This window comes from Tarenaya hassleriana, unplaced genomic scaffold (assembly GCF_000463585.1).
Source record: "Tarenaya hassleriana unplaced genomic scaffold, ASM46358v1 Cleome49, whole genome shotgun sequence".
NCBI classification, from domain to species: Eukaryota; Viridiplantae; Streptophyta; class Magnoliopsida; order Brassicales; family Cleomaceae; genus Tarenaya; species Tarenaya hassleriana.
Genome location: NW_010967605.1, coordinates 22,026 through 47,067, shown reverse-complemented (window position 1 = coordinate 47,067; position 25,042 = coordinate 22,026). Strand labels below are relative to the sequence as shown.

Genomic DNA, 25,042 nt, shown 5'->3' with positions numbered 1-25,042 from the left:
TAATATATATAATTAACCAAAATAACCCGCTAATCGCCGTGATTACCATAAATGCCCTCCATTTTTTTCCCCTTTATAAACTCCCCCGAAATGTTTCCACGAGCTAAGAACAAAGAAAGAAAAAAATCTCATACTGATTTCTCCAGAAATCGAGAAGATGAATACGATCGAAGCTCCCAAGGCAAGGCAACTCCATGATCCGATCTCTTCGTTCTCCGAATCGAATTCTGTTTTTTTATTAGAATCTTTTTTTTTGCAGAAGAAATTGGATGCTGAACCTCATTACCGGAGCGTGGGTCTGATAATCGGGGTCACCGGGATCGTCGGGAACAGCCTCGCCGGAATTCTCCCTCTCTCCGACACTTCCGGGGGTCCTTGGAAAGTCTACGGCGTAGCTCGCCGACCCCGACCGGACTGGACCACCGACCAACAGATCCAGTACATTCAGTGCGATGTCTCCGACGCCATTGATGTCCGAACGAAGCTCTCTCCCCTCACCGACGTGACCCACATCTTCTACGTCACCTGGACGAACCGCGAAACCGAGTCCGAGAACTGTTCGGCCAACGCCGCCATGCTCAGAAACGTCCTCCGTGCGGTTGTGCCTCACGCGCCGAATCTCCGGCACGTTTGCCTCCAGACAGGGACGAAGCACTATGCGGGCCCCTTCGACAACGTGGCAGGAAGGTCCTTTCACGATTCTCCGTTCACGGAGGATCTGCCGAGGCTGTCGCTTCGGAACTTCTACTACGATCAAGAAGACGTCCTGTTCGAGGAGGTGGAGAAGAAGGAAGGGCTGACATGGTCCGTACACCGACCGAACCGGATCTTCGGGTTCTCTCCGTACAGTCTGATCAATATGGTCGGATCTCTGTGCGTTTACGCCGCAATCTGCAAACACGAAGGGTCGCCATTGATGTTCCCTGGAAGCAAGGCTGCATGGGAAGGATTCACCGTCGCATCCGACGCGGATCTGGTGGCGGAGCAGGAGATTTGGGCAGCGACGGATCCGTACGCGAAGAACAAAGCTTTCAACTGCAACAATGGAGACGTCTTCAAGTGGAAGCATCTATGGAAGATTCTTGCGGAGAAGTTCGAGATCGAAGAGTATGGATTCGAGGAGGAAGAAGGGAGGGAGAAGGTGGGATTGGTGAAGATGATGGAAGGGAAAGATAGAGTATGGGGAGAGATAGTGAAGGAGAAAGACTTGGAGAAGACGAAGATGGAGGAAATGGGAGAGTGGTGGGTTGTGGATCTGATACTTAGAGTGGAAGGAATGGTAGATTGCATGAACAAGAGCAAGGAACATGGCTTCCTAGCTTTCAGGAACTCCACCAAGTCTTTCGCCTACTGGATCGACAAGTACAGGGCCCACAAGATCGTCCCTTGATTCGGTCGGACCAAACCCAAAAACTCGGTATCCTTGGCAAACCGAACCGTCGAAACATCTCAAACCCTATCTTATAACCAAATAAAATATTTAAAAACTCAAAATCCCCTAAAACTTAGGTGTTGAATTGCAAAGAGTTTTGGGAGTTTTTGGATTTTAAAAACTCAAAAAATTATCAATCAAGTTTTTTAAATCTGGTTTCCAAAACCAGGAAAACCACTTTATGGAAAAAATTGAACTACAAACTAAAAGCTATATTTTTTTGGAATTTGGACCCATTTTCTCCCCAATTTGTTAAAACCTTTATAAACAACTCCCTACCCTGTCTTTTCTTTCAATTTTGACACTGTCATAAAAATTTATCATCGAAAACACTGTTAATATAATTCAAAAAAAGATGATATACATTAATATCAATAATACTAATTCTATTTGAATTCATCTTGAAAATCCAAAATAAAATTTATGATACTGAAAACACACAACGTGATTAATGCAACGGGCTATATTACCCACTTTAAAAATAAATTATCAATGAAAATGACATCAAGCAACATGTTGTCTAAACATCAGAGATATCATTTTCAAAATTTGTTTTCGACGTATTATAAACCATGTTTATGGAAAAAAAATATAATTTAAAATTAAATGTTGTCGTGGAATTTAGATGATAAACAAGTCGATGACTTCTTTAGGTATTTATTCTATATTCATGACTTTATTTCGATATAGAGATAAATAAAAAAAATATTTTCTTTTGATTATTATCTTGGTCTGTTTTTATAGATTTTAGAAAATTTTCTTTGTATTCTCTCTTATACGGTTTATTTTTCGCTTCATAATGTTTCGCTTTCAAATTTTAAAAAGGAAAAATCGGTATTATAATGCTTTCTCCTTTCTTTCATAATTTGCAAAATTTATAAATTGATATTGGCCACCAGATTCCTCCAATTTCTCAGTGGAAACACATGGGACCCAAAAAAAAAACACGTGGGGAATGGGCAAGGCCCAAATGTTACAATTGTCATAATAATTGGGCCTGAAATTTAATTTGGGCCTTAGGCTTTTAAATGGGTCAATATATTATGTTGGGTCTAAAAAAAAATATGACCGTTCGGACAAATCTCTCTCAGAAGTTGGAGCGTGTTCATCTAAGCTATTCTCAGGCTAAATCTTGGGGGTTAGAGATTTGCAGTGTAGAAGAAAATGATGGAGGATTCGGAGAACGGAAGTGCGAGTCCGACGAAGGACTTGAATGGGAGGAGTTTTTCCCGTTTTTAGAAATTAAAAACCCAAAAATTTCACAGTCAAGATTTTTTTATTTTAGTTTTCCTAAAAACCCACTAAGCCACTTTTGGAGGAAAGCTACATAAAAACTAAAAACCAATATTTTGTAGATTTCAGGAGATTGTTAGTAGATTTTTTATTTTTTATTAAAAAATAATTATATAAATTATCCTAAAGACAAAAATGTCCATCGTTTTAAAAATAATTTCACATTATACCTATGTCTATATAAATACCACATTCTTACCATTTTTACCATAACTCATATTTGAAAAAGTTTTTATAAAAGAACAAACTTACAAGAGATATGTATTTCAAAATCTTTATTCAAAATATATATTATAGTGATGCAACAAATGAAAATGATTCATCGGATGATGAAAATGACGAAGAAAGCCAGAACGATGCTTCGATTAGGTATATGGAAAGAATTCGAGATAAAATTGCAGCGACATTATAGAATTCTCGATATTGATTTTTTTATTATTGTTGTTACTAATATTAATAAATATGATTTTTGTTTTAAATAAATACCATTTTTGGTAATTTTTAAATATAAAATCTAAAACCAAAAGCTAAAATATTATTTTTACCAATCAAGTTTTCTAAAAACTGTAAAAACTATAAAAGCCAAAAGCCAAAAATCAAAAACTAAAAACCAAAAACCAAAAACTAAAGCCAAAAACCCAAAATAAAAACTACTCACATTCAACCCCTAAATCCAAAAACTCAAAATAAAAACTCCATCCATTCAACACCTTAGTGATAAAATATATATTTTTCTTAATAAAAAAAGAAACCATATTAAACCGAGGCGAAACAATATAATAACCGAATGGTATTGATTTTTCTAGAATTGAATATTCTAAACCGAATAAATATCATAGCGAAACTGAACTGAATATCGAAATGATCTACCTATAAGAAAACCTTCTTAGAAAATATGAAATGTTTCAAAAATGTTATATATATATATATATATATATATATATTATATTTCATGATACATCAATAGATTGCATCAGTATTTGTTGGGATTTTTAGAGTAAATGAATGGAAATTTAGAATCTCTCAAAAGGATTCATGTTTCACGTGTATTACAAGTATGATGGAGGAGTTAAATCTTGTAAAAGACGTGATATGAATTGGCTAAGTGTTAAGGATACGTCGAAAGAGTTTACGTTTGGTTTTGAACGTGAAAAGTGATCTCAGAAAAAATGGGAGGGCAGCTCGAAAATATGAGATGACAGCCTGTTTTTTCTGAGGAATAAAGCTCATAAATAAATGGGCGGTAGCTCGGAAAAACCGGGAGGGCAGCCTGTTTTTTCTGAGCAATTCGGAAATAAACGGGCGGATAGCTCGACAAAACAGGCGGGCAGCCCGTTTTTCTTAGCAGTTCGGATTGAGCGAAAAAACGCGACCGTTGGGGAAAAACTTCCGATTTCTTCACACCTTTTGACATTTGGAGTGTTGATTAACACCCCTGGACATCCTAACACGAGATAGAACAGATCTAATTCGTTTTTTGAGAGATTTGAGAGCACTTTTGTGGTTGTTCTTGCAAAACACCCACAAAAGCCTTTTGTTCATCTTCTTCTTGCAATTTTTTGTGTTTGTGTTCTTAATAGAGCAAACTAAGATCACTTCTCTCTTCATTGTATCTCAAAGACGTATTCCGGAAAGTCCTTTGCTCATATAGGACGGAATAACATTTGTAGGAAAGTGTTTCACGCCTTGAAGAGTTATCCGGTTCCTATTTACTTTTTTGTTATTGTTCTTCTTTTTATATCCCAGATCTCCAACAGTATTCATTATTTAGATTTTATAAATATATTCGAGTGGGGTCGGTTCGATTATGTCTAACTAAAATATAAGCAAATAATAACTAAATAAAAATTTGGTTTGATTCGATTCAGTTAAACAAATTTTGGAACATTGTTGAAAAAATTATTAAAGACCTCACTTTAGTTATAAAACCTAGTTATAAAATTATATAAACAAACTCATTATAATAATTTTTCTAATTATATATAATATGTATTGTATATCAAGGAATTATATATGAATGGATTATACATGGATGGATGAACAGTTAACTCCAGATTCAGTTATTTGGGTTTAGTTTATTTGGTTAATTCGTATTCGATTATTTTAGATTTTAAAAATTTATAACCAAATCGTTATTTACTTTTAATCGATTCGTATCAATTTAGATTTAAATCGGTTTGGTATAAATCGATTTAGATTTAAACCGACCCGATTGCCAACTCGAGTGGCTGGCTACATTATAAAAAAAACCGCCGGCTCCCTGACAAATGATTTAAAGGTTCTATCAATTTGGTAATGGGCTTGGCCCATTTACTTAGTCACATTTATTAGCCAATAGTTTCTTGGGCTTATATAACTTTTTAACACTTTTAACATTTTCATAGGCCCACGGATATATATACACACGCATATACACACCATCACAATTTACAAGCAATGCATAGATGCATATATATATATATATATATATATAGTAATAATAATAATGTTTGTATGTTAACGTATCTTCGCTTATTTTACACCCCGCGAACATTTTTTTTTTAAAGATTTGAAATATGGCCACCAATACCAATTAAATTAGGTTGTCCATTATGTAAAAACCTTATATTGATGGTTTTCGATAACTTTATGAAAACTCACCAAAAACTGGATACGGTTTTTGCATAATTCACACAATTCGAAATTAATATACATATCGGATAAGAATTATACCTGAATCCATTTTGCAGCGGAATGACTTTGAAGAATAATTCGGTAAATCGGTTTTTCTCTCCTTTCACCCTTACTTTGATAATTTTTCTGATGGATGAAAAATGTGAATCAAGATCATATATTTATAGGGTAAGAAGAGATGGATTACCATGCATACCAATGGACATTCAAACTTAATTAGCTCATATCCATCAATGAGCTCAAAATAATATGAAGTCCAAAACCCAAAATTCCATGGGTCAATTTTATATTTCCAACATTCTCCCACTTGGCCCTTGTGATGATTTGATGATCTACAATCTTTAAAACGCGTAATTTTATATTGTATTCATCTATCACCGATAACTTTTATTTGAACAACAAACAATTGAATCTTGGCGGTCACACATCATTTTATTTGAATATGATTCCTTCCAAGTATCACAAGCGTTTGTCATCCAAAACCTCTTTTATGGCCAGAAGTAACTATAGAACAATAATGCATATTATCTTTATCAACTTCATATGTACACAAATAATTTAATGATAATATGACTTTCAATAACAGAAACAAGACTTTATTGAATTCAAGATATCATATATAATGAGCAATTATTTAAATTACAGCAACGACTTATCTATAATGCCCATACGATCAACATGAGCATTAAAAGTCTTAGGCGGCAGTCCCTTAGTTAATGGATCCGCTATCATAAAATCAGTACTGATATGCTCAAATGATACTCTTTGTTTCTGCACTTCTTCTTTGACAGATAAGTATTTTATCTCCATATGCTTAGCACCTTTCGAGTACTTATCATTTTTCGAGAAGAAGATAGCTGCGGAATTATCACAGTAAATTCTCAGCGGCCTAGCTATAGTGTCGACAATCCTAAGCCCTGAGATAAAGTTCCGCATCCATAAACTGTGAACGGTAGCTTCAAAACATGCTACAAACTCAGCTTCCATGGTGGAAGCAGCGATGACAGACTGCTTTCCACTCCTCCATGATACTGCTCCTCCGGCAAGTAGAAACAAATATCCAAAAGTCGATTTTCTGGTATCAACACATCCAGCATAATCTGAATCTGAATAACCAATGACTTCCAGATGATTTGATCTTCTGTATGTGAGCATATAATCTTTGGTGCCTTGCAAGTACCTTAGAACTTTCTTTGCAGCTTTCCAGTGATTCATTCCAGGATTACTCTGGTACCGACCTAACATTCCAACAGCAAAGCTGATATCTGGTCGAGTACACGTTTGAGCATACATTAAACTCCCAACCACTGATGCATAAGGAATATTTTCCATTTCCTTTCGTTCTAATTCATTTTTCGGACATTGTAAATTACTGAACTTGTCCCCTTTCTGAATTGGAACCTTTCCTGCAGAGCATTTATCCATTCTGAATCTTTCTAAGATTTTGTTGATATACCCTTTCTGAGACAATCCTAACAATCCTTGTGATCTATTTCGGAATATTTCTATTCCTATCACATAGGATGCCTCACCCATATCTTTCATATCAAAATTCTTAGAAAGAAACACTTTTACATCATGTAAAATTCCCATGTCATTTGCAGCAAGTAAAATATCATCAACGTATAAGACTAAAATCGCATACTTACTTCCACTAACCTTCATGTAGATACATCGATCAACGATATTTTCTACGAAACCATAAGATGTAATGGTATTATTAAATTTAAGATACCATTTTCGGAAAGCTTGTTTTAGTCCATAAATTGATTTTCTCAGCTTACACACTAAATTTTCTTTTCCCGTGGGTATAAATCCTTCGGGTTGATCCATATATACTTGTTCCTCTATATCACCATTCAAAAAAGCGGTTTTAACATCCATTTGATGAAGCTCTAAATCATAATGAGCAACTAAAGCCAATATAATTCTCAAAGAGTCTTTCTTAGAAACCGGAGAGAAAGTCTCTTTATAGTCTGTGCCTTCCTTTTGGGTATAACCTTTGGCAACAAGTCGGGCTTTATACCTTTCGATATTACCACGTGAGTCAAGCTTGGTCTTAAAGACCCATTTACAGCCGACTTTCTTTGCACCTTCCGGTAAATCTACTAAGTCCCAGACATTATTATCGTTCATGGATTTTAATTCTTCTTTCATGGCATCAAACCATTTTCCAGAATTACAACTATTCATGGCTTGTTGAAATGTAGACGGATCATTATCAATGCTTAAGTCACATTCATGTTCTAGAGAATAAACCACATAATCATCTGAGATTGCAGATCTCCTTTCCCTTTCAGATCGTCTCAAGATGATCGGTGGTTCATTAATCTCCTCTGGTACCGTGACTGGTTCATTAATAATGCTTTCATTATGTGGGTTTTCGACATGCTGTTGTTGTACTCGAATATCACGAGACGTTGATGTGAATTTCGGTACAAGAACAACAGAAGGGATATCCGGTGTGAAAACATTATCCCGAATCTCTTCTATGCCAACTTTTCGTGATTCATCACTCCCACTGATTTGACCATTTTCAATGAACCTTGCATTGCCAGTCTCCATAATTCTCGTACTATGGTTAGGACAATAAAATATAAATCCTTTAGACTTTTCTGGATAACCAATGAAAAATCCACTGATTGTCCTAGGATCAAGCTTCTTTTCGTGTGGATTGTATACTCTTATTTCTGCTTGGCAACCCCAAACATGCAGGTGCCTTAAACTCGGTTTCCTTCCTGTCCACAGTTCATAAGGTGTTTTAGGGATTGCTTTGCTAGGAACACGATTAAGCAGATAAGTTGATGTTTTTAATGCATACATCCACAATGAGAGAGGTAAAGAGCTATTACTTATCATGCTCCTAACCATATTCATTAATGTACGATTCCGCCTTTCTGCTACACCATTTTGTTGCGGTGTACCGGGCATTGTGTATTGTGCACAAATACCCTTAGTTTCGAGGAATTTCGCAAATGGACCTGGACACTGTCCAATCTCATTATATTTTCCATAATACTCTCCACCTCTATCAGATCTCACAACTTTAACCTTTTTCTCTAACTGCCTCTCAACCTCATTGATGAACACTTCAAGTATGTTCACAGATTGAGATTTATCATGCAGAAGATAAGTATAACCATAACGTGAGTAATCATCGATAAAAGTAATAAAGTACCTTTCTCCACCCCACGTGGAAATATCAAAAAGTCCACAAATATCAGTGTGAATTAATTCTAGAAGCTGAGTGCTTCTTGTGGCCGCTTTCTTTACAGTATGTTTTGTCTGCTTTCCTTTGATGCAGTCTATACATACTCCTAAGTCACTAAAATCCAAAGATGGTAAAATTTCATTCTTCACCAATCTTATTAACCTTTCTTTGGATATATGACCTAATCTTTGATGCCACAATAAAGCCGAACTTTCATTGTTAGGTGCACTACGTTTAACGCCCATAATATTTTCAACATTAAACAAGGATTCTGAAAACTTTCTATCAAGATTAAAGCGATAAAGACCATCCATTAAAATACCAGAACCGAAAATGTGTTCATGTTTATGTAATTGAAAATTACCAGAACCGAACTTAACAGAAAAACCCATCAAGTCTAATTTTCCAATAGAAACAAGATTTCTTGCACATTCAGGAACATAAAGACATCCTTCAAGAGCTATGTGAAAGCCGGTGTCTGAGACCAATATATAAGTCCCAATGCCTTCTATCCGAATTTCTTGCACATTCAGGAACATAAAGACATCCTTCAAGAGCTATGTGAAAGCCGGTGTCTGAGACCAATATATAAGTCCCAATGCCTTCTATCCGAGCTTTCATCTTATTCCCCATGACCACATGCCGTTCAGGTCCTTTTATGGTTTGGATCATACTGAATCCCTGTTTAATATGAGAAACGTGAGTAGTAGCACCTGAATCTAACCACCAAGTATTATTAGGAACTTCAATAACATTCGATTCAAAGCAAACTAAAATATTATGTTTACCTTTACTTTCGAACCATTCCTTCCTTTTCTGACAATCTTTCTTAATGTGTCCAGTCTTTTTACAGAAAAAACACTTGACTTCTTTCCGGACTCGGCTCACATTATCTTTTGTTGGAGCCTTATCCTTCCTTTTGTCATTCTTCCCTGGTTTTCTTTTATTGCTGCCGGCATTAGTTTGAACTGTAAGATGGACAGAATGTTCTTTCACCTTCTTTAATCTCCCTTCCTCCTGTATGAGCATGGCCTTCAACTCCTGAAAATTCCATTTTTCCTTGATGGTGTTATAATTCACCTGGAACTGGCCAAACTCAACAGGGAGAGAGTTAATGATGAACTGGACTAGAAATGTCTCATTAACATCCATTCCCATAGCTTTCAACTTTGCCGCCATATTAGACATGTTAGTCACATGATCATGGATAGGCTGAGACCAGTCAAACTTTTTCGTAGTTAGCTCACTCATGAGACCTCCTACAATCGACTTGTCAGCCAGATCCGACTGAGAATACTCTTTAATCTTTTGCAGAAATTCCTTTGCACTTTCAGTTTTAGGCATCGATGGCTTAACACTTTCTGCCATAGTGATCCTCATCAAGTTCAAACACAGCCTATTTGATCGCCCCCAGGATTCGAAGTTAATCCTGTCATTTTCTGAGCTTTCATCTGTTATGGCTGTTGGCTTTTCATTCAACAATGCATAATCCATATCATTGAAACCCAAATAAAATTGGATCTGTTCAGACCAGTCTGCATAGTTAAGCCCGTTGAACTTAACAATTCCATTGCCAGAAGCCATAAAGTTAAGTGAAGCTGAAATTTTATATACAATTAAAACATGCGTATTTGGTTTGAATATTTATTTTAATTTAAACTAAGTCACTTTGGTGACTAACAAGTTTAAAATATAAAACAAATAAAAATATTTTTAACCTCCATATAACATGTATCCACATAGTTAATTTCATAAAGTATATAAACTATTATCCATACAAATTACTATATGGTATATTAATGCATAATATATATACTTATATGAAGATACAATAATAATAATAATACATATTGATATGTATTATAAAACATAGAAGTTATCAATATTAATATTTCACTATAAATTTATTAATTTATTTGAAACCATCTTTATTGTTCAATTTTAGAACTCGCATTTGATATAATTAAAATGATCTTTAATATAGTTAATATTTGCATGATATTTTATAACTTTATGTTAACTTTTCATACACGTACGTATTTGTACTCATATATTCAAGATATATATATATATATATATTGCTATTATTATATATCAAATACGAATATTCATATATACTAATTCATATATATATATATACCCACTTTAATTTATATTACTATAATCTTTGATGACACATAAAAAAATGTATCAATATATTACACATATTAAAATTTCGAAACTATAATCGATGAATTATGATAAAACAAAACACAAGCTCTGATACCAAATGTAAAAACTTTATATTGATGGTTTTCGATAACTTTATGAAAACTCACCAAAAACTGGATACGGTTTTTGCATAATTCATACAATTCGAAATTAATATACATATCGGATAAGAATTATACCTGAATCCATTTTGCAGCGGAATGACTTTGAAGAATAATTCGGTAAATCGGTTTTTCTCTCCTTTCACCCTTACTTTGATAATTTTTCTGATGGATGAAAAATGTGAACAAGATCATATATTTATAGGGTAAGAAGAGATGGATTACCATGCATACCAATGGACATTCAAACTTAATTAGCTCATATCCATCAATGAGTTCAAACTAATATGAAGTCCAAAACCCAAAATTCCATGGGTCAATTTTATATTTCCAACACATTAGATCGTATCTTCGCTTATTTTACACCCCACGAACATACCAACAAAATATAAAAATTTGAAAAATGATATATTTTATTGATAATAAAAATAAGACGAGAGTTTTATATTTTTAAAATAAATAAATTAAATATAATAATAAATATTTTTAAATATATATTTTCCGTATTTGATAAGATTTCCATTATGCGATATATCTCGTACTATTTTTTTAAAATCCGGTGTATCATAACATCCTCTTTCAAGTTGGAATATAGAGATCACAAAATGTCAAACTTGCAGTAAAGATGATCAAACGCATGCCACTAGAATCACATCACCTTGGAATTTGTGTCAATAGAAGTCATAAAAAAAATCAAACGAACAACTGCTTGCAAATTTAACAACACACATAAAAAAAATCGTTCGATGATAACAAAGAAAGATGACAATCGCAATGCGAAAAAAGAGTCTCAAGAATAACTCTAATTCATTCGAGATTGAAAGACAACTACGAGAAACGACAATTTTTTGCAAGCATAAGATGATGTAATACCCCGAAACACGAACCGAATATTTAATTACTTTCGGGAATATATAATTAATTGGACAAATCGTGTTATCATAAAAAATGGCTTGTATAGTGTCGGAAAAAGGCATGAGGATCGTCAAGTACTAAAAAATGGGGAAAACGAAGAAGAAACAAGAATACAGGTCCGGTCCGGGTCAGACCAACCATGGTTCAAGCGGACCAAGGAGCGGATCGAAATGCAGAAGAGGAGAAAAGTCCATCCAGATCGACCGGTCTAGATGCAGACCGACCGGTCTAGGACGGCGGTCCGAGTCGGACCAACAGTGCTCCGAGCGGACCAAGACGCGTGAATAAAATGGATTTTCGGCATCAGAACGACCGATCCAGAGCCAGACCGACCGGTCTGACGATCAGAGGACGCAACGGGTCGATTTACCACATTGGTTCGCGTTTTTCTCTGCGATTCCGGATTCTACCAGAGTCAACTCACCGCCCAATCGCATCAGGGCATTGGAGGCTCGACCTTGGGCCTGGGCTTGAGCCCATTTGCTCCTTCTCACGCGGGATAAACACCGTCCAAGCCAGGGACTTAGCCATTTCTGGCTAAGTGTTGCATAAAAGAGAAAAGAGAGAGAGAAGGAGAGAGAAGGCGAAAAAAAGGAAGAAAGAGGAAGAGAGGGGCTCGAGGACACAAAGGGGAGCATCCCTAGAGTGTCTAGAAGAAGTTTCGGGCAAGAAAGAGCTCAGAAAACGGTCATAAATCTGGCCAAAACCAGATCTGAGTCGAAACAGAGGTGAATGACTTGAGTTGGATATGTATGAGCTTGTTCTCAACGTGTGATTATGTTTTTTTGATGATTTAATGCTTGATTTAAACTGAGAACATATCAAGGAATGTTTAGAAACAAGTTTGGGTCGATTTGATTGAGAAACGAGTGAAAACGAACCAAGAAAAGTCAGAGCAGAACTTGATTTCGCGAGGAAGACAAGATCTAGGCCTCCGATCGACTGGTCTGGACCTGGGAGGACCTCAGACCGACCGGTCTGACAACGGACCGATCGGTCTAGACTTGCAATTACAGAAACATCGAAATGGACGTCTGGACCGACCGGTTCAGGGGACATATATAATCCATTCTTCGACAAGTTTCCAATTAATCACGCGTGGTGAGATATGCGATTCAACGATGAGAGAGGCTCGTTGCCTGATTATTTTGAGTAGCTTGCATGGCATGTATAACTGTAGATCAGTAGGGACCGAATATCGTGACATGCGTGATTGTACCAGGGATATATATATGCACGATGTGTGTCATATTTGTAACTTGCTCGTGCGACGCGAGCGAAGCATGATTGTGTTTGTATATGGTTGCGTGAGGCGACCATCATCGTCACGCGAAGTGACGGGCGCGAGACGCATATAGTCACGTAAGGTGACAATCACTGTCGTGTGAGGTGTCGACCAACGTCTCGAGAGGTGACAAACATGTGAGGCGCTCCTACTCATGTGGGTGACTAGGGTTTATGGCTAACTCTATGATGCAACGTCATACGAGTATGATTGTGATTGATGTGATTGTGACTGGTGTGATGTGATTATGCATGGTTATTATTGCTTTCATGTTTATTGTGAATCATCGGTTAACACCATTCTCGCTGAGAACGAGGTTACCGGGTTCAACCCGGGCTACTCACTAAGCAGTTGTGCTTAGCCCTCGCGGTTTTATTTTTTTAGATCACGAGGAGTACGTATAGCACATCAGGACAACGATGACTTGAGAGATGCAACATCATGTACGGGGTTTGTATTTTGGACTATGGGACTTGTATTCCCCTTTTTGTACGGTTGTACCATTAACTATTCGAACATATGTTGTTTGCGACGCTGGTTGCATGATGTATTTCCTTTACTTACTCTATTAAAAAAAATATTTTTGGATTTCGTATTTTCGCTTCTGTATTATTTTATTATCGGTATTTGTCCATGTTGCACAACATGTACACTGTATACGGATAATTTGCGATTATGCGAATAATCTTTTAAAATATGCGGGATTATGAAAAAAAATAAAAAATAAAAAAATAAAAAAAATGACTCTCTTATTCTTAATAAAAATTTTAAAACGATATTACCATTGGATTCGATCTATTATCTTCTTCGTTTTCATCTTTACTCTCATTGTCAATCAACATTGTTTATGAAGAAGAAAAAAAACTAGAAAAAGAACCAGACTCTAATAATATATAGAAATTTACGGAATGATATATTTATAATTAAAATAAAATATAAATATATATGAGAGTCTTATATTAAATAAATAAATTAAATATAATAATCAATATTTTTAAATATATATTTTCCGAATTTGATAAGATATCCGTTATACGATATAACTCGTAATACTCTTCAAGATATGGTATATCTCAGCACAAAATACTTAGTTTGTATCATCATCATTATCATCATCATCATCAAACCCATAGAATAAGCTTAATATTTTATATATAAAATATTATTATTATATTAAGTTTTTTATAACCGAATATTTTTTACTAATTTCGGGATTAGAGGTCGATCATGTGATTTAAAATATATATTTCCTCTCCAAACTTGAGATTCAAGTCGAAAATCCCGTTTCATTGGTTGAACTACCCAATTTGATAATTATTATATTAAGTTAACTGACACTTTTTATAAATAGAGGTTCTATCACTAAACATATCAAAATCGTCAAAAATTTATATTAATGTACAGTTCAAAATCATAAAAGATTTTATATCAACCATATAAATTTAATCATTCTCAAAACAAATTATATACAATATTAACAATATCATTTTTATTATTTTTTTTGAATAAGATTTTTCATAGATCGAATAAAAAAATATAGAAATCGAAGATACTCATAATTCTTTATATTATTTTTTATGAATTAAACAAATAATTATATCATTTTTAAGTATATTTATGTAAAAATTTTATAATAAAATTATAAATTAAAAAAGAATAAACCGCACAACACACTATTTTCACCAAGTAAAAAAATAATTTTAAAATATTTTTAAAAAATTATCTCCATTATATATCTCTAATGAGTGTCAAGAAATTTTAGAAATTTTCTGCGACCATAAGTGTGACAACCCAGAGTACCGTAGGAGGGCGGGAAATGATCGCCGGTGCAGAGACACAGACAAGGGGCGGCTCCTGACGAGCTTCTGGGTAGGGGGTACAGGGATGAATTGAACACACCGGAATGAGAGAGATCCGAGTGCTGTATAGGTATGAGACTATACGGTCTAAGATAACATGAAAGAATTAGTTGGGCTACTCATAGCAACAAGGTGCACCTACCTTTTTGGTTGACTATCCCGAGAGAACTCCAAAGTTAAGCGTGCTGACTCTGGAGCAATCTCAGGATTGATGACCTACTGGGAAGTGTCTCGGTATGCGTGCGAGTGAGGACAAAACATGTTGAAAGGTCCCGGGTTGCTGTGTGAGGGCAGTTTCGACAATTCGAAGTGGCCTCGGGTCATTACAGATGGTATCAGAGTCGGTTCTCTCCCAGTACGATGTGGTTAGAAGACGAACCAGGCGGAAGCTGGTGGGCCTGTGACACCCCAGAGTACCGTAGGAGGGCGGGGAATGATCGCCGGTGTAGAGGCACGGACAAGGGGTGGCTCCTGACGAGCTTCTGGGTAGGGGGTACAGGGATGAATCGAACATACCGGAATGAGAGAGATCCAATGGCTGCATAGGTATGGGATTATACAGTCTAAGATAATATAAAAGAATTAGTTGGGCTACTCATAGCAACAATGTGCACCTACCTTTTTGGTTGACTATCCCGAGAGAACTCCAAAGTTAAGTGTGCTGACTCTAGAGCAATCTCAGGATGGGTAACCTACTGGAAAGTGTCTTGGTATGCGTGCGAGTGAGGACAAAATACGCTGAAAGGTCCCGGGTTGCTGTGTGATGGCATTCGACAATTCGTAGTGGCCTCGGATCGTTACAGTAAGCTTTATCGAGAAAATTTTTAAAATATTTTATTCGTTGAATTAATAAATGTGAAAAAAAATTAATCTGTAATTTGATATTTCTCTTTGTTTTAGTAATCGGTTCATCAAACGATGGTTACATATTTATTGGTTATTTACAAACTGTAAAAAATATTTTGCAAACCTTGCAAAACAAATTGAATGTTTAATCTATATTGTTTTTTAAAATAAAAAAAATCACATAAAAATTAAGGTTAAGTATTGAGAAAGAATCAGGTACGTTTATATATATGGGTATCTATTTTTTTAATATTATAGTCCAAATCAAAATCCATATTTACATATATCTCCGATTTGGTTTAGTTGATATTTAATTGTACGAAAACTGAATATTTTCTTCATTTATGGTGGCCGGAGATCATGATAAAGATACAAATATATAGTGAAAGACCTCATGGGTTTTTTCAAAATATATTTTCTTTTTAAATTGAAGTATTTTGAATAGTAAAAAATAATTTAAGAATATTTTGTACAATATACAAAATCTGGAAGAAAAAAAATGATACACCTCGTAAAGAATTTTTTATATTTAAGCAAATTTCCCCCTTTTTGGTCAATTTAATATTTCGTTTACAATGTACTTTTTTTCCTATTTCTTTTGTGTATTTATCCTAATAGCTTAAAGTGTCATAATTTGACCAAGAAATATATATCGTGGCATATTCATGGACAAAAAGAGGGTCGAGTTTTGTTGGGAACTGGGAAGCACGAGAAATAGATAAAATTAGAGAGTTAAATTTAAATAAATACTAAACGATTATTATCGAATTTAATTCAACCAATTCTCGCATTTTGGCATCAATCAAACGTTTTTTTATATTATCCGACACCTGGTTTACATGTTCCACTTTAGAAATATTTATTGTTTAATACTCAACTAATTTTTTTATAAATACTCAACTGTTTTATCTTTTAAAGGTATCAATTTAGCATTCAAAAATTATCATATTTCGAACTTAAGTTTTTCGATATAAAAAAAAGGGATTTTCGGTTCGGTTCAAATCGGATTTTGGGCCGATAGTTTGTTTTCAGAAAAAATTAATATTTTTTTTTAAAAAATTACAAAAGAATTGAGCAGATCCATTCGATTCGGACCGATCCAACTCGAACCAAAGTCTATAAAATCGAACTTCGAGTTTAGTTTTACCCAGACCCAAAAATGACTGAAATGTTATGAAATCGATAGAAATATTAATGACTCGGATATTAGATCGTTAACTATAAACCGAAAATTGTATTCAGAAGAATGGAGAACAAGTTTATTTCTTATTGATCTCTCTCTTAAAAATGTACAAATGGAGGAACCAAATGGTTTATTTATAGAAATCCCGAAATTACTGTTCACGTATACGGTCGGTATGAACAGTACTGTATATATGAACAGTAAGTCAGTATGAACAGTAACGGTGGGCTCCACCATAAATATATTTTATTTATAACATTCCCCCTTGGAGCCACCGTTAGTAAAAACATATTTGCATGTTTCGGTGTTGCATCGTTAAAACCCTTATCAGTATACACGCTCCTCCTGAACAAGACATCAAAGATCCCGTAAATGACGCATCCCAATATAATGTACATGCTTCTTGAACACTGATAACACATATTTTGGGTGACGTATTGATATAGGATGTCTAGCGTATTTCACTCTATTTTACATATTTGTAGGCATTCTAAGGCACATTTGGCTTCGACATTGCATGGTTGTGTTTTTTGGCGTTTAAACATGTTTTCACGTATAAAAAGAGCAAAAGGAGTGGAAAACATGGGTCACGAAACATCACGGACGAAACGGAAACATTTAGAGTGTTTCCAGGGAAAACGTAAAGCTCAGAAAACGTCAGAATTTGCAAGTCCAATAACTTTTACTCTACAAGGTCCAAAACATTCATTCTCTACATCATTGGAAAGCTCTTCTCAATATCTACGCATAGACACCAAAATCACCCAAATCCGATATTGAAGCAAGAAGTTATGAGCGAATTCGTAAAGCCCGTCGAAACTGCTCAGAGACACGAAATGATCGGTTCGGGATGGACGAAACGATCGGTTCGGCATCGCAGAAATTGGAAAATTGCTCACAAGGTGCAACGATCGGTTTGGTTTTTGCCGAAACGATCGGTTCGACCCCCAGATTCGGGAAAACTTCCAATTTTGCCCAAAACGAAGGAAAATAAGAGGAGAAAGCCTCTAGGTCGAAAATGAATCAAGCTTTACACAGAGAATACACCCTATAGCACACAAAAAGGGGCGATTATCAAGAGGCAAGAGATCGGAGTAGAAGACGAAGATTACGAAGCCAGAAAATCGACTAAGCATTCTTTCTTTCTTCTATTTTACGATGTTTTGTATTATTGATATGAACCCTGACATCTCGATGTTTAGCGAGTAGTTCTTTTGCTGTAGGTTAGGGATTTGCTATGTAGGGATCTTTGGTTTCTAATTCCAGACTTTGTGGTTTTATTTATTCTATTTGGTTTATTGAGTTGCATTTAATGCGTTTGATCTTGTTGGCCACTTGATTGAATGAACTTAGGGTTTTAATTCGCATAGACATATGAGATTCTAACCTGGAAATAACTCAATAAATTGAACAGGTATTGCATTGAGAGATGAATATTTGCCTAGGGATTATGATAGCGTTCGTTCATGCATCCAGGGTTTTAGACTATTGAATCGAGAGATTAGTAGGATAAAGCCTGGATAGTGAGGTTAGACTCGAGAGGGTTAATCTCTACTTTAGAGCTTGAATTCCCTGAATCGGATAGATAAACCACTGAGTTTGCATCTTTTGAAAGACCCTTGCATGTAAAGCAATCCCGAAGTTGCAGTGTTTTGCCATTGATAGTTTATCGTTTGTTTTTTTTATTTGCTTTTGATACATTCTCATCATTCTCATATTTTCTCTAGATCTAGATTTGGATTGAAATCTGATTAAGTTGTTTACTTGTCTCTGTGTTCGACCCTAGTTGCTACACACGATCCGTACACTTGCGGTTAATTGTTGAGTCTAGGATATTATTACTTGATCAAATTTATACACCTAGATTTGCGTCATCAAGTTTTTGACGCCGTTGCCGGGGACAATTTAGGCAACTGGATTAGATTTCTACTTGGTCCAGGTCTATTTTCTTTTTGTTTTTTTTTCGTCTCCTTTCTCCTTTGTTTTCTCTTGTGTGTGCAGGCACATCCTTTTCCAGAGTATGAATAGAGAATCGTGGATATGAGCTATTTTATGAATGACCCATATGCCAACCCTTATGATCCGGGTTGGATGGACTATCCCGATCTCTCTTATGATGCATACACTTCGGATGTTTCGCAGTGGGATTTCAACTACGTCCAGAATCAGGGATCCTATCAGTTCCAGACTTATCAGTCTATACTTTCGTATCACTACGATCAGGGCAATGAGACATATTATCATTTTGAAGGATCACTCGAGGAAGCATATGCCCCTCCATCGTCCACAACTAAGCAGGAGATAGATTCTGAGATAAATTCCTTACTTGTTCGGTTTTTGCAGGGACAAAAGGAATTCTTGACTATATGCAATCACTACGCGAGTCTCAATCCAACATAACTACTAAAATCGCCTCCCAGTGGCAAGAGACCTTTATGAAGCGACCCGAAATTGACTCCAAAGAGTATCTTAACACCATATCGATGAAAGACGTTAAGCAATCTGAGTTAGAGTTACCACAGGTCATAAAAAAATGTGAGTGTTCTAATGCTTATTTGGATTATACGTCTGACTTTTTTATCGTAGATGAGCATTTAAGGACGAACTACGAAGAGACAAAACCAAAATATGTGCCTCCACCGCCAAGACCACCACCGGTTATGTTCCCTTCACGCCTAAAGAAACACAAGGAAGACGTTCAGTTTGATCAACCATGTTCACAAAAGCGAAAATTCGAGGTGAAATCACATAAGATTGAACTGGTTGTTTACTCGTCTGAGACTATTCCCATCTCGGGTCGAGCAGTTCCCCAAACTAATATTCAAGGAGATCCACCACCTCTTTCATCGGACTTCCATCCTGACCCCCAATTACCACCACTCAATCTTCGGTCGCTCGATAAGGTAAATGAAGAACTACATCACATCGATCGAAGTCATACCAAATCAAGTGAGTTTTTCCCATCTAATCTCATTCCACCTAAAACCATTCCTCCAAGAACCATTCCCCCTGAACCCCCTCCCACATGAGCAAGACGAGTCGAGCTAACGACCTTAAACAAGCGCTTCCGGAGGCAATCCGAGTTTTTAGGTTAGTTTTTCTTTCCTTTCTTTTCTTTTTCTTTTTGCATCGGATATTGGTTTGTGTCTCTTATCACCGTGTTGAGTTCTAATAAGGAGCTATTGAGGAGGCAAGGAAGCTAGCTATGCGATAGACGTAGACAGACTTAAGTGCGAGTGAACGAACATCGCGAGCTAAGTATTGTTTTCCCTTTTTGATTTGTTTCTATTTTGACTCATCTTATTGGTTGCCTCTACTAGATGAGAATTGACACCGAGGACAGTGTCTAGTTCAAGTCTGGGGGAAGATTCGTCTAACGCCAAACCATATCTATTTAGAGTAGTGTTGCATGCATTTTCTTCTTTTCACTTTTTAGTTGCATGTGCATATAGTATATTTTAGGACCATATAGTTTGTTATTAGGATTTTGCATTCACATATAGTATTTAGGACATATAAGATCACGTGCATAAAACCCGTTTTGAGCATTGACGTGATGATTTATGGCATGAGAGAAATGTCTTGAAAACATGGTGATCCGTTGAACGTGGCTAAGTTTTGTTGAATTGATTGTTTGACCTTTAGGATTTTCTAGAATGGCTTGTGGGATAGAAATCGTTGTTTGGAACTCATGGGACCGATGTTGTCTAGCCAAGTAGAAAAGTTTCTATAAGAACCTTTCCCATGTTTGCTGAAATCGGTAAAGTCTATTATCAAATGCATTCTTATTTCTTTATGTGCAGAAAAAGATAGTGAGCATCTCGACACTCCGCTGTCATTATCTCGTCAACGAAAATCGTTCGAGGACAAGAGTGCATCGATTTGATGGTTCGGGTCTAAGTTGTGGGTCGGGTTATCCAATAAAACAAAATCGAAAAAAAATTGATTAGGAACCCTTCAACTTCAACGTCCTAGGAACCCGAGATGCTAGTAAAAGGAAAAAAAAAGAGAAAGTCTAGCTAGATGAAAAAAGAAGAAGGAGAGAAAGATAAAAATAATGGATGCCAAAAGCGTAGACTAGATACGATTAGATAGAATGACGTAATAGGTTCGAGAAACATGCTTGATAGATGATTGAAGTCCTTAGATTGGTTCTGGATAGCGGTATAGATCCCATAGCTAGGAAAGACTATCCTTTAGAGAGGGAGATCGTATTAGACAGACTTGATCATTGTTAACGGGGATCTAGGTCAGATAAATATTTCGCTCTCGATTATCATTTTGAGTTATGTCATTGTCTCGCCCTCCTTTCAGATTGTTTTTCACGGAGTATTTGCTCGAGGACGAGCAAAGGTTTAAGTCTGGGAGAGTGTGATAACACGTATTTTGGGTGACGTTTTGATATAGGATGTCTAGCGTATTTCACTCTATTTTACATATTTGTAGGCATTTTAGGGCACATTTGGCTTCGACATTGCATGGTTGTGTTCTTTGGTGTTTAAACAGGTTTTCACATATAAAAAGATCAAAAGGAGTGGAAAACATGGGTTAGGAACATCACGGACGAAACGAGAACATTTGGAGTGTTTCCAGGGAAAACGTAAAGCTCAGAAAACGTCAGAATTTGCAAGTCCAATAACTTTCACTTTACAAGTCCAAAACATTCATTCTCTACATCATTGGAAAGCTCTTCTCAATATCTACACATAGACACCAAGATCACCCAAATCTGATATCGGAGCAAGAAGTTATGAGCGAATTCGTGAAGCCCGTCGAAACTGCTCAGAGACACGAAACGATCGGTTCGGGATGGACGAAACGACCGGTTCGGCATTGCAGAAATTGGAAAATTGCTCACAGTGCACCGATCGGTTTGGTTTTGCCGAAACGATCGGTTCGACCCCCAGATTCGGGAAAACTTCCAATTTTACCCAAACCGAAGGGAAATAAGAGGAGAAAGCCTCTAGGTCGAAAATGAATCAAGCTTTACACAGAGAATACACCCTAGAGCACACAAAAGGGGACGATTATCAAGAGACAAGAGATCGGAGTAGAAGACGAAGATTATGAAGCCGGGAAATCGACTAAGCATTCTTCCTTTCTTCTATTTTACGATGTTTTGTATTATTGATATGAACCCTGATATCTCGATGTTTAGCGAGTAGTTCTTTTGCTGTAGGTTAGGGATTTGCTATATAGGGATCTTTGGTTTCTAATTCCAGACTTTGTGGTTTTATTTATTCTATTCGGTTTATTGAGTTGCATTTAATGCGTTTGATCTTGTTGACCACTTGATTGAATGAACTTAGGGTTTTAATTCGCATAGACATATGGGATTCTAACCTGGAAATAACTCAATAAATAGAACAGGTATTGCATTGAGAGATGAATATTTGCCTAGGGATTATGATAGCGTTCGTTCATACATCCAGGGTTTTAGACTATTGAATCGAGAGATTAGTAGAATAAAGTCTGGATAGTGAGGTTAGACTCGAGAGGATTAATCTCTACTTTAGAGCTTGAATTCCTTGAATCGGATAGATAAACCACTGAGTTTGCATCTTTTGAAAGACCCTTGCATGTAAAGCAATCCCGAAGCCTGCAGTGTTTTACCATTGATAGTTTATCGTTTGTTTTGATTATTTGCTTTTGATACATTCTCATCATTCTCATATTTTCTCTAGATTTTGATTTGGATTGAAATCTGATTAAGTTGTTTACTTGTCCCTGTGTTCGACCCTAGTTGCTACACACGATCCGTACACTTGCGGTTAATTGTTGAGTCTAGGATATTATTACTTGATCAAATTTATACACCTAGATTTGCGACATCAAACACCATTGTCGGAAGAACGTTAGTGAACAGATCTGCTGCATTGTCACTTGATCGTATATATCTGACTTCAATTTCCTTTCAAACTTCTGGGTGTATACAAAGAACTTCGGAGGGATATGTTTTGTTCTGTCATTTTTTATGAATCCTTCTATAGTCTGTGCAATGCGTGCAACATTACTTTCAAACAATACTCTTGGAGCCTGGTCGATATATAATCCACTAGTCTTTTGAATATGTTGAGTTAATGATCTCAATATACTGATTCTCGCCTCGCCTCATGTAACGTGATGACCTTGGCTTGATTAGCTGATGTAGCAACTAGAGTCTGCCTTCTTTTTTTATTTATTTCTAGAACGCTAAGCTAACACAGTTCCGTTGATTGTAAAGATGTAGCCTATTTGTGACATGCCTTTACGTGGGTCTAATAAATAACTTGTATCTGCAAAACAACAATTTCTTGTTTTGTGGTTTTAGGGTAAAACAATCCAATATAAATAGATCCATGAAGATAACAAAATATATGTTTAACTCCATTCTAATGTCTTCGTATTGGGGCAGAACTAATTCTTGCTAATAGATTGGTAACTAGTGATATATCGGTCTAGTACAATTTACAAGATAAACAAGAGCTCCTATTATACTTAGATATGGTACTTCAGGACCAAGTATCTCTTCATTATCTTCGCGAAGACGAAATGGATCCTTTTCAATGTCCAATGTTCTATTAACCATCGGGGTACTTAGCGGATTTGTCTTATCCATATTGAATCGTTTTAGTACCCGTTTTGTATAGTTAGATTGGTGAAAAAAGATTCCATCTTTCAAAAGTTCTATCTGTAACCCAAAACGATACTTGGTTTGTTCAAAATCTTTTATTTCAAATTCCCCTTTTAAATAAGTGGATGCATCCTTGATTTCACGGAGAGTTCCAATAATATTTAAATCATCAACATATCATAAACCCAGATATTATCTTTTTGATAAATACACATGGTAATATATGATCATTTGTATATCTATTTTTCAATAAATACTCATTCAGGCATTTATACCACATATGTCATGATTGTTTTAGCTCATACAATGATCGTTATAACTTCACAGCACATAACTCTCGTGGTTTTGCTTTCAATGTTTTGGGCATTTTAAATCCTTCGGGGACTTTCATATAGATACTCGTGTCAAGTGACCCATAAGCAGTGACAACTTCCATGAGACGCATTTCTAAATTCTTTGAAACTGCAAGGCTAATTAGGTATCGGAATATAATAGCATCCATAACAGGAGAATAAGTTTCCTCGTAATCTACTCCTGGTCTTTGGAAAAAACCTTGTGCAACAAGGCGAGCTTTATATCTTACAATTTCGTTGTGCTCATTTCTTTTCCGCACAAATACTCATTTACGTCCAACATGAGAAACTTCTTTCGGTTTAATAACAATATGTCTGAATACCTTTCGCTTATTAAGCGAATCTAATTTAGCTTGTATTGCATATCTCCATTTATTCCAATTCGGTCTCCTTTGACACTACGAAATAGATCTGGGTTCTTGATCCTCATTTTCATCAATTTTCTTTGATACATTATAAGAGAATATATCATCAATCTCTTTGATTTCTTTTCGATTCTATAATGTACCAGTACTGATATAATTAATTGAGATCTCATAATTTCCATTTTCTGGATTTATATCGTCATCAGAAGGTACTTCATTTCTTTGATTTGGAACGCGTTCCTCCAATTTGAGCATTTCATTTTTCTTGGGCCTTTTGCTCTTTCGGGGGGTTTTATCCTTAGAACCAATAGGCCATCCACGCTTCAGGCGTGTTTTGGAATCTTTTGTCGAATTTTCTTTCGTTTGTTCTTTCGGAATTTCAATCCGAACAGGAACATTTGCAGCATCTATATACGATCTTGTTACTCTACTTGTATCTGCAAATGCATCAGGTAACTGATTTGCAACATTTTGCAAATGTATAATCCTTTGAAATTCTAGTTCTCGTTGTATTGCAGGGGGATCAAAGTGGGGTAATGATGCTGTACACTAATTAAGATCATTTTCATTTCCCACCATTCTATAATTTTCTCTCCCTAATGGTGGGATTCAATTTCTTTAAAATGACAATCAGCAAAATGAGCCGTAAAAATAGCTCCAGTTTGTGGATCAAGATATCGTATAATGGATGACGAATCGTAC

The 25,042-nt window shown here is 35.9% G+C and overlaps 3 protein-coding genes across 4 annotated transcripts; 1 reads left to right on the top strand and 2 right to left on the bottom strand.

The window, feature by feature from the left end:
* The first annotated feature begins 6 nt into the window (after window positions 1-6).
* LOC104825751 (3-oxo-Delta(4,5)-steroid 5-beta-reductase-like) lies at window positions 7-1,712 on the top strand. Of its 2 annotated transcripts, none has more exons than XM_010558120.2 (2): window positions 7-181; window positions 263-1,712. In XM_010558120.2, exons 1-2 carry the CDS (start codon window positions 158-160, stop codon window positions 1,388-1,390), a joined length of 1,152 nt encoding a protein of 383 aa, XP_010556422.1. In that variant the 5' UTR covers window positions 7-157; the 3' UTR covers window positions 1,391-1,712. The 2 variants fall into 2 exon arrangements, with proteins under 2 accessions (XP_010556422.1, XP_010556421.1); XM_010558119.2 differs by having other exon boundaries at window positions 260-1,712.
* Window positions 1,713-9,223: 7,511 nt separating this feature from the next.
* On the bottom strand, window positions 9,224-9,845 carry LOC104825750. The gene is made up of 2 exons (XM_010558118.1): window positions 9,398-9,845; window positions 9,224-9,290 (listed from the first exon to the last, which is right to left on the bottom strand). The coding sequence occupies exons 1-2, from the start codon at window positions 9,795-9,797 to the stop codon at window positions 9,256-9,258; spliced, it is 435 nt and encodes a 144-aa protein (XP_010556420.1). The 5' UTR covers window positions 9,798-9,845; the 3' UTR covers window positions 9,224-9,255.
* LOC104825812 lies at window positions 9,811-10,193 on the bottom strand. The gene is made up of 2 exons (XM_010558204.1): window positions 9,866-10,193; window positions 9,811-9,821 (listed from the first exon to the last, which is right to left on the bottom strand). The coding sequence occupies exons 1-2, from the start codon at window positions 10,191-10,193 to the stop codon at window positions 9,811-9,813; spliced, it is 339 nt and encodes a 112-aa protein (XP_010556506.1).
* Between the last annotated feature and the right edge of the window lie 14,849 nt (window positions 10,194-25,042).

Excerpts from the sequence above, each read along its gene's own strand:
- LOC104825750 (XM_010558118.1), bottom strand. The coding sequence starts at position 9,797 with ATGTCTAATATGGCGGCAAAGTTGAAAGCTATGGGAATGGATGTTAAT. Across the intron at positions 9,291-9,397 it reads GGAATGGTTCGAAAGTAAAG|GGATTCAGTATGATCCAAAC; the intron begins GTAAACATAATA and ends CATATTAAACAG.
- LOC104825812 (XM_010558204.1), bottom strand. The coding sequence starts at position 10,193 with ATGGCTTCTGGCAATGGAATTGTTAAGTTCAACGGGCTTAACTATGCA.
- LOC104825751 (XM_010558119.2), top strand. The coding sequence starts at position 158 with ATGAATACGATCGAAGCTCCCAAG. Across the intron at positions 182-259 it reads ATACGATCGAAGCTCCCAAG|AAGAAATTGGATGCTGAACC; the intron begins GCAAGGCAACTC and ends TTTTTTTTGCAG.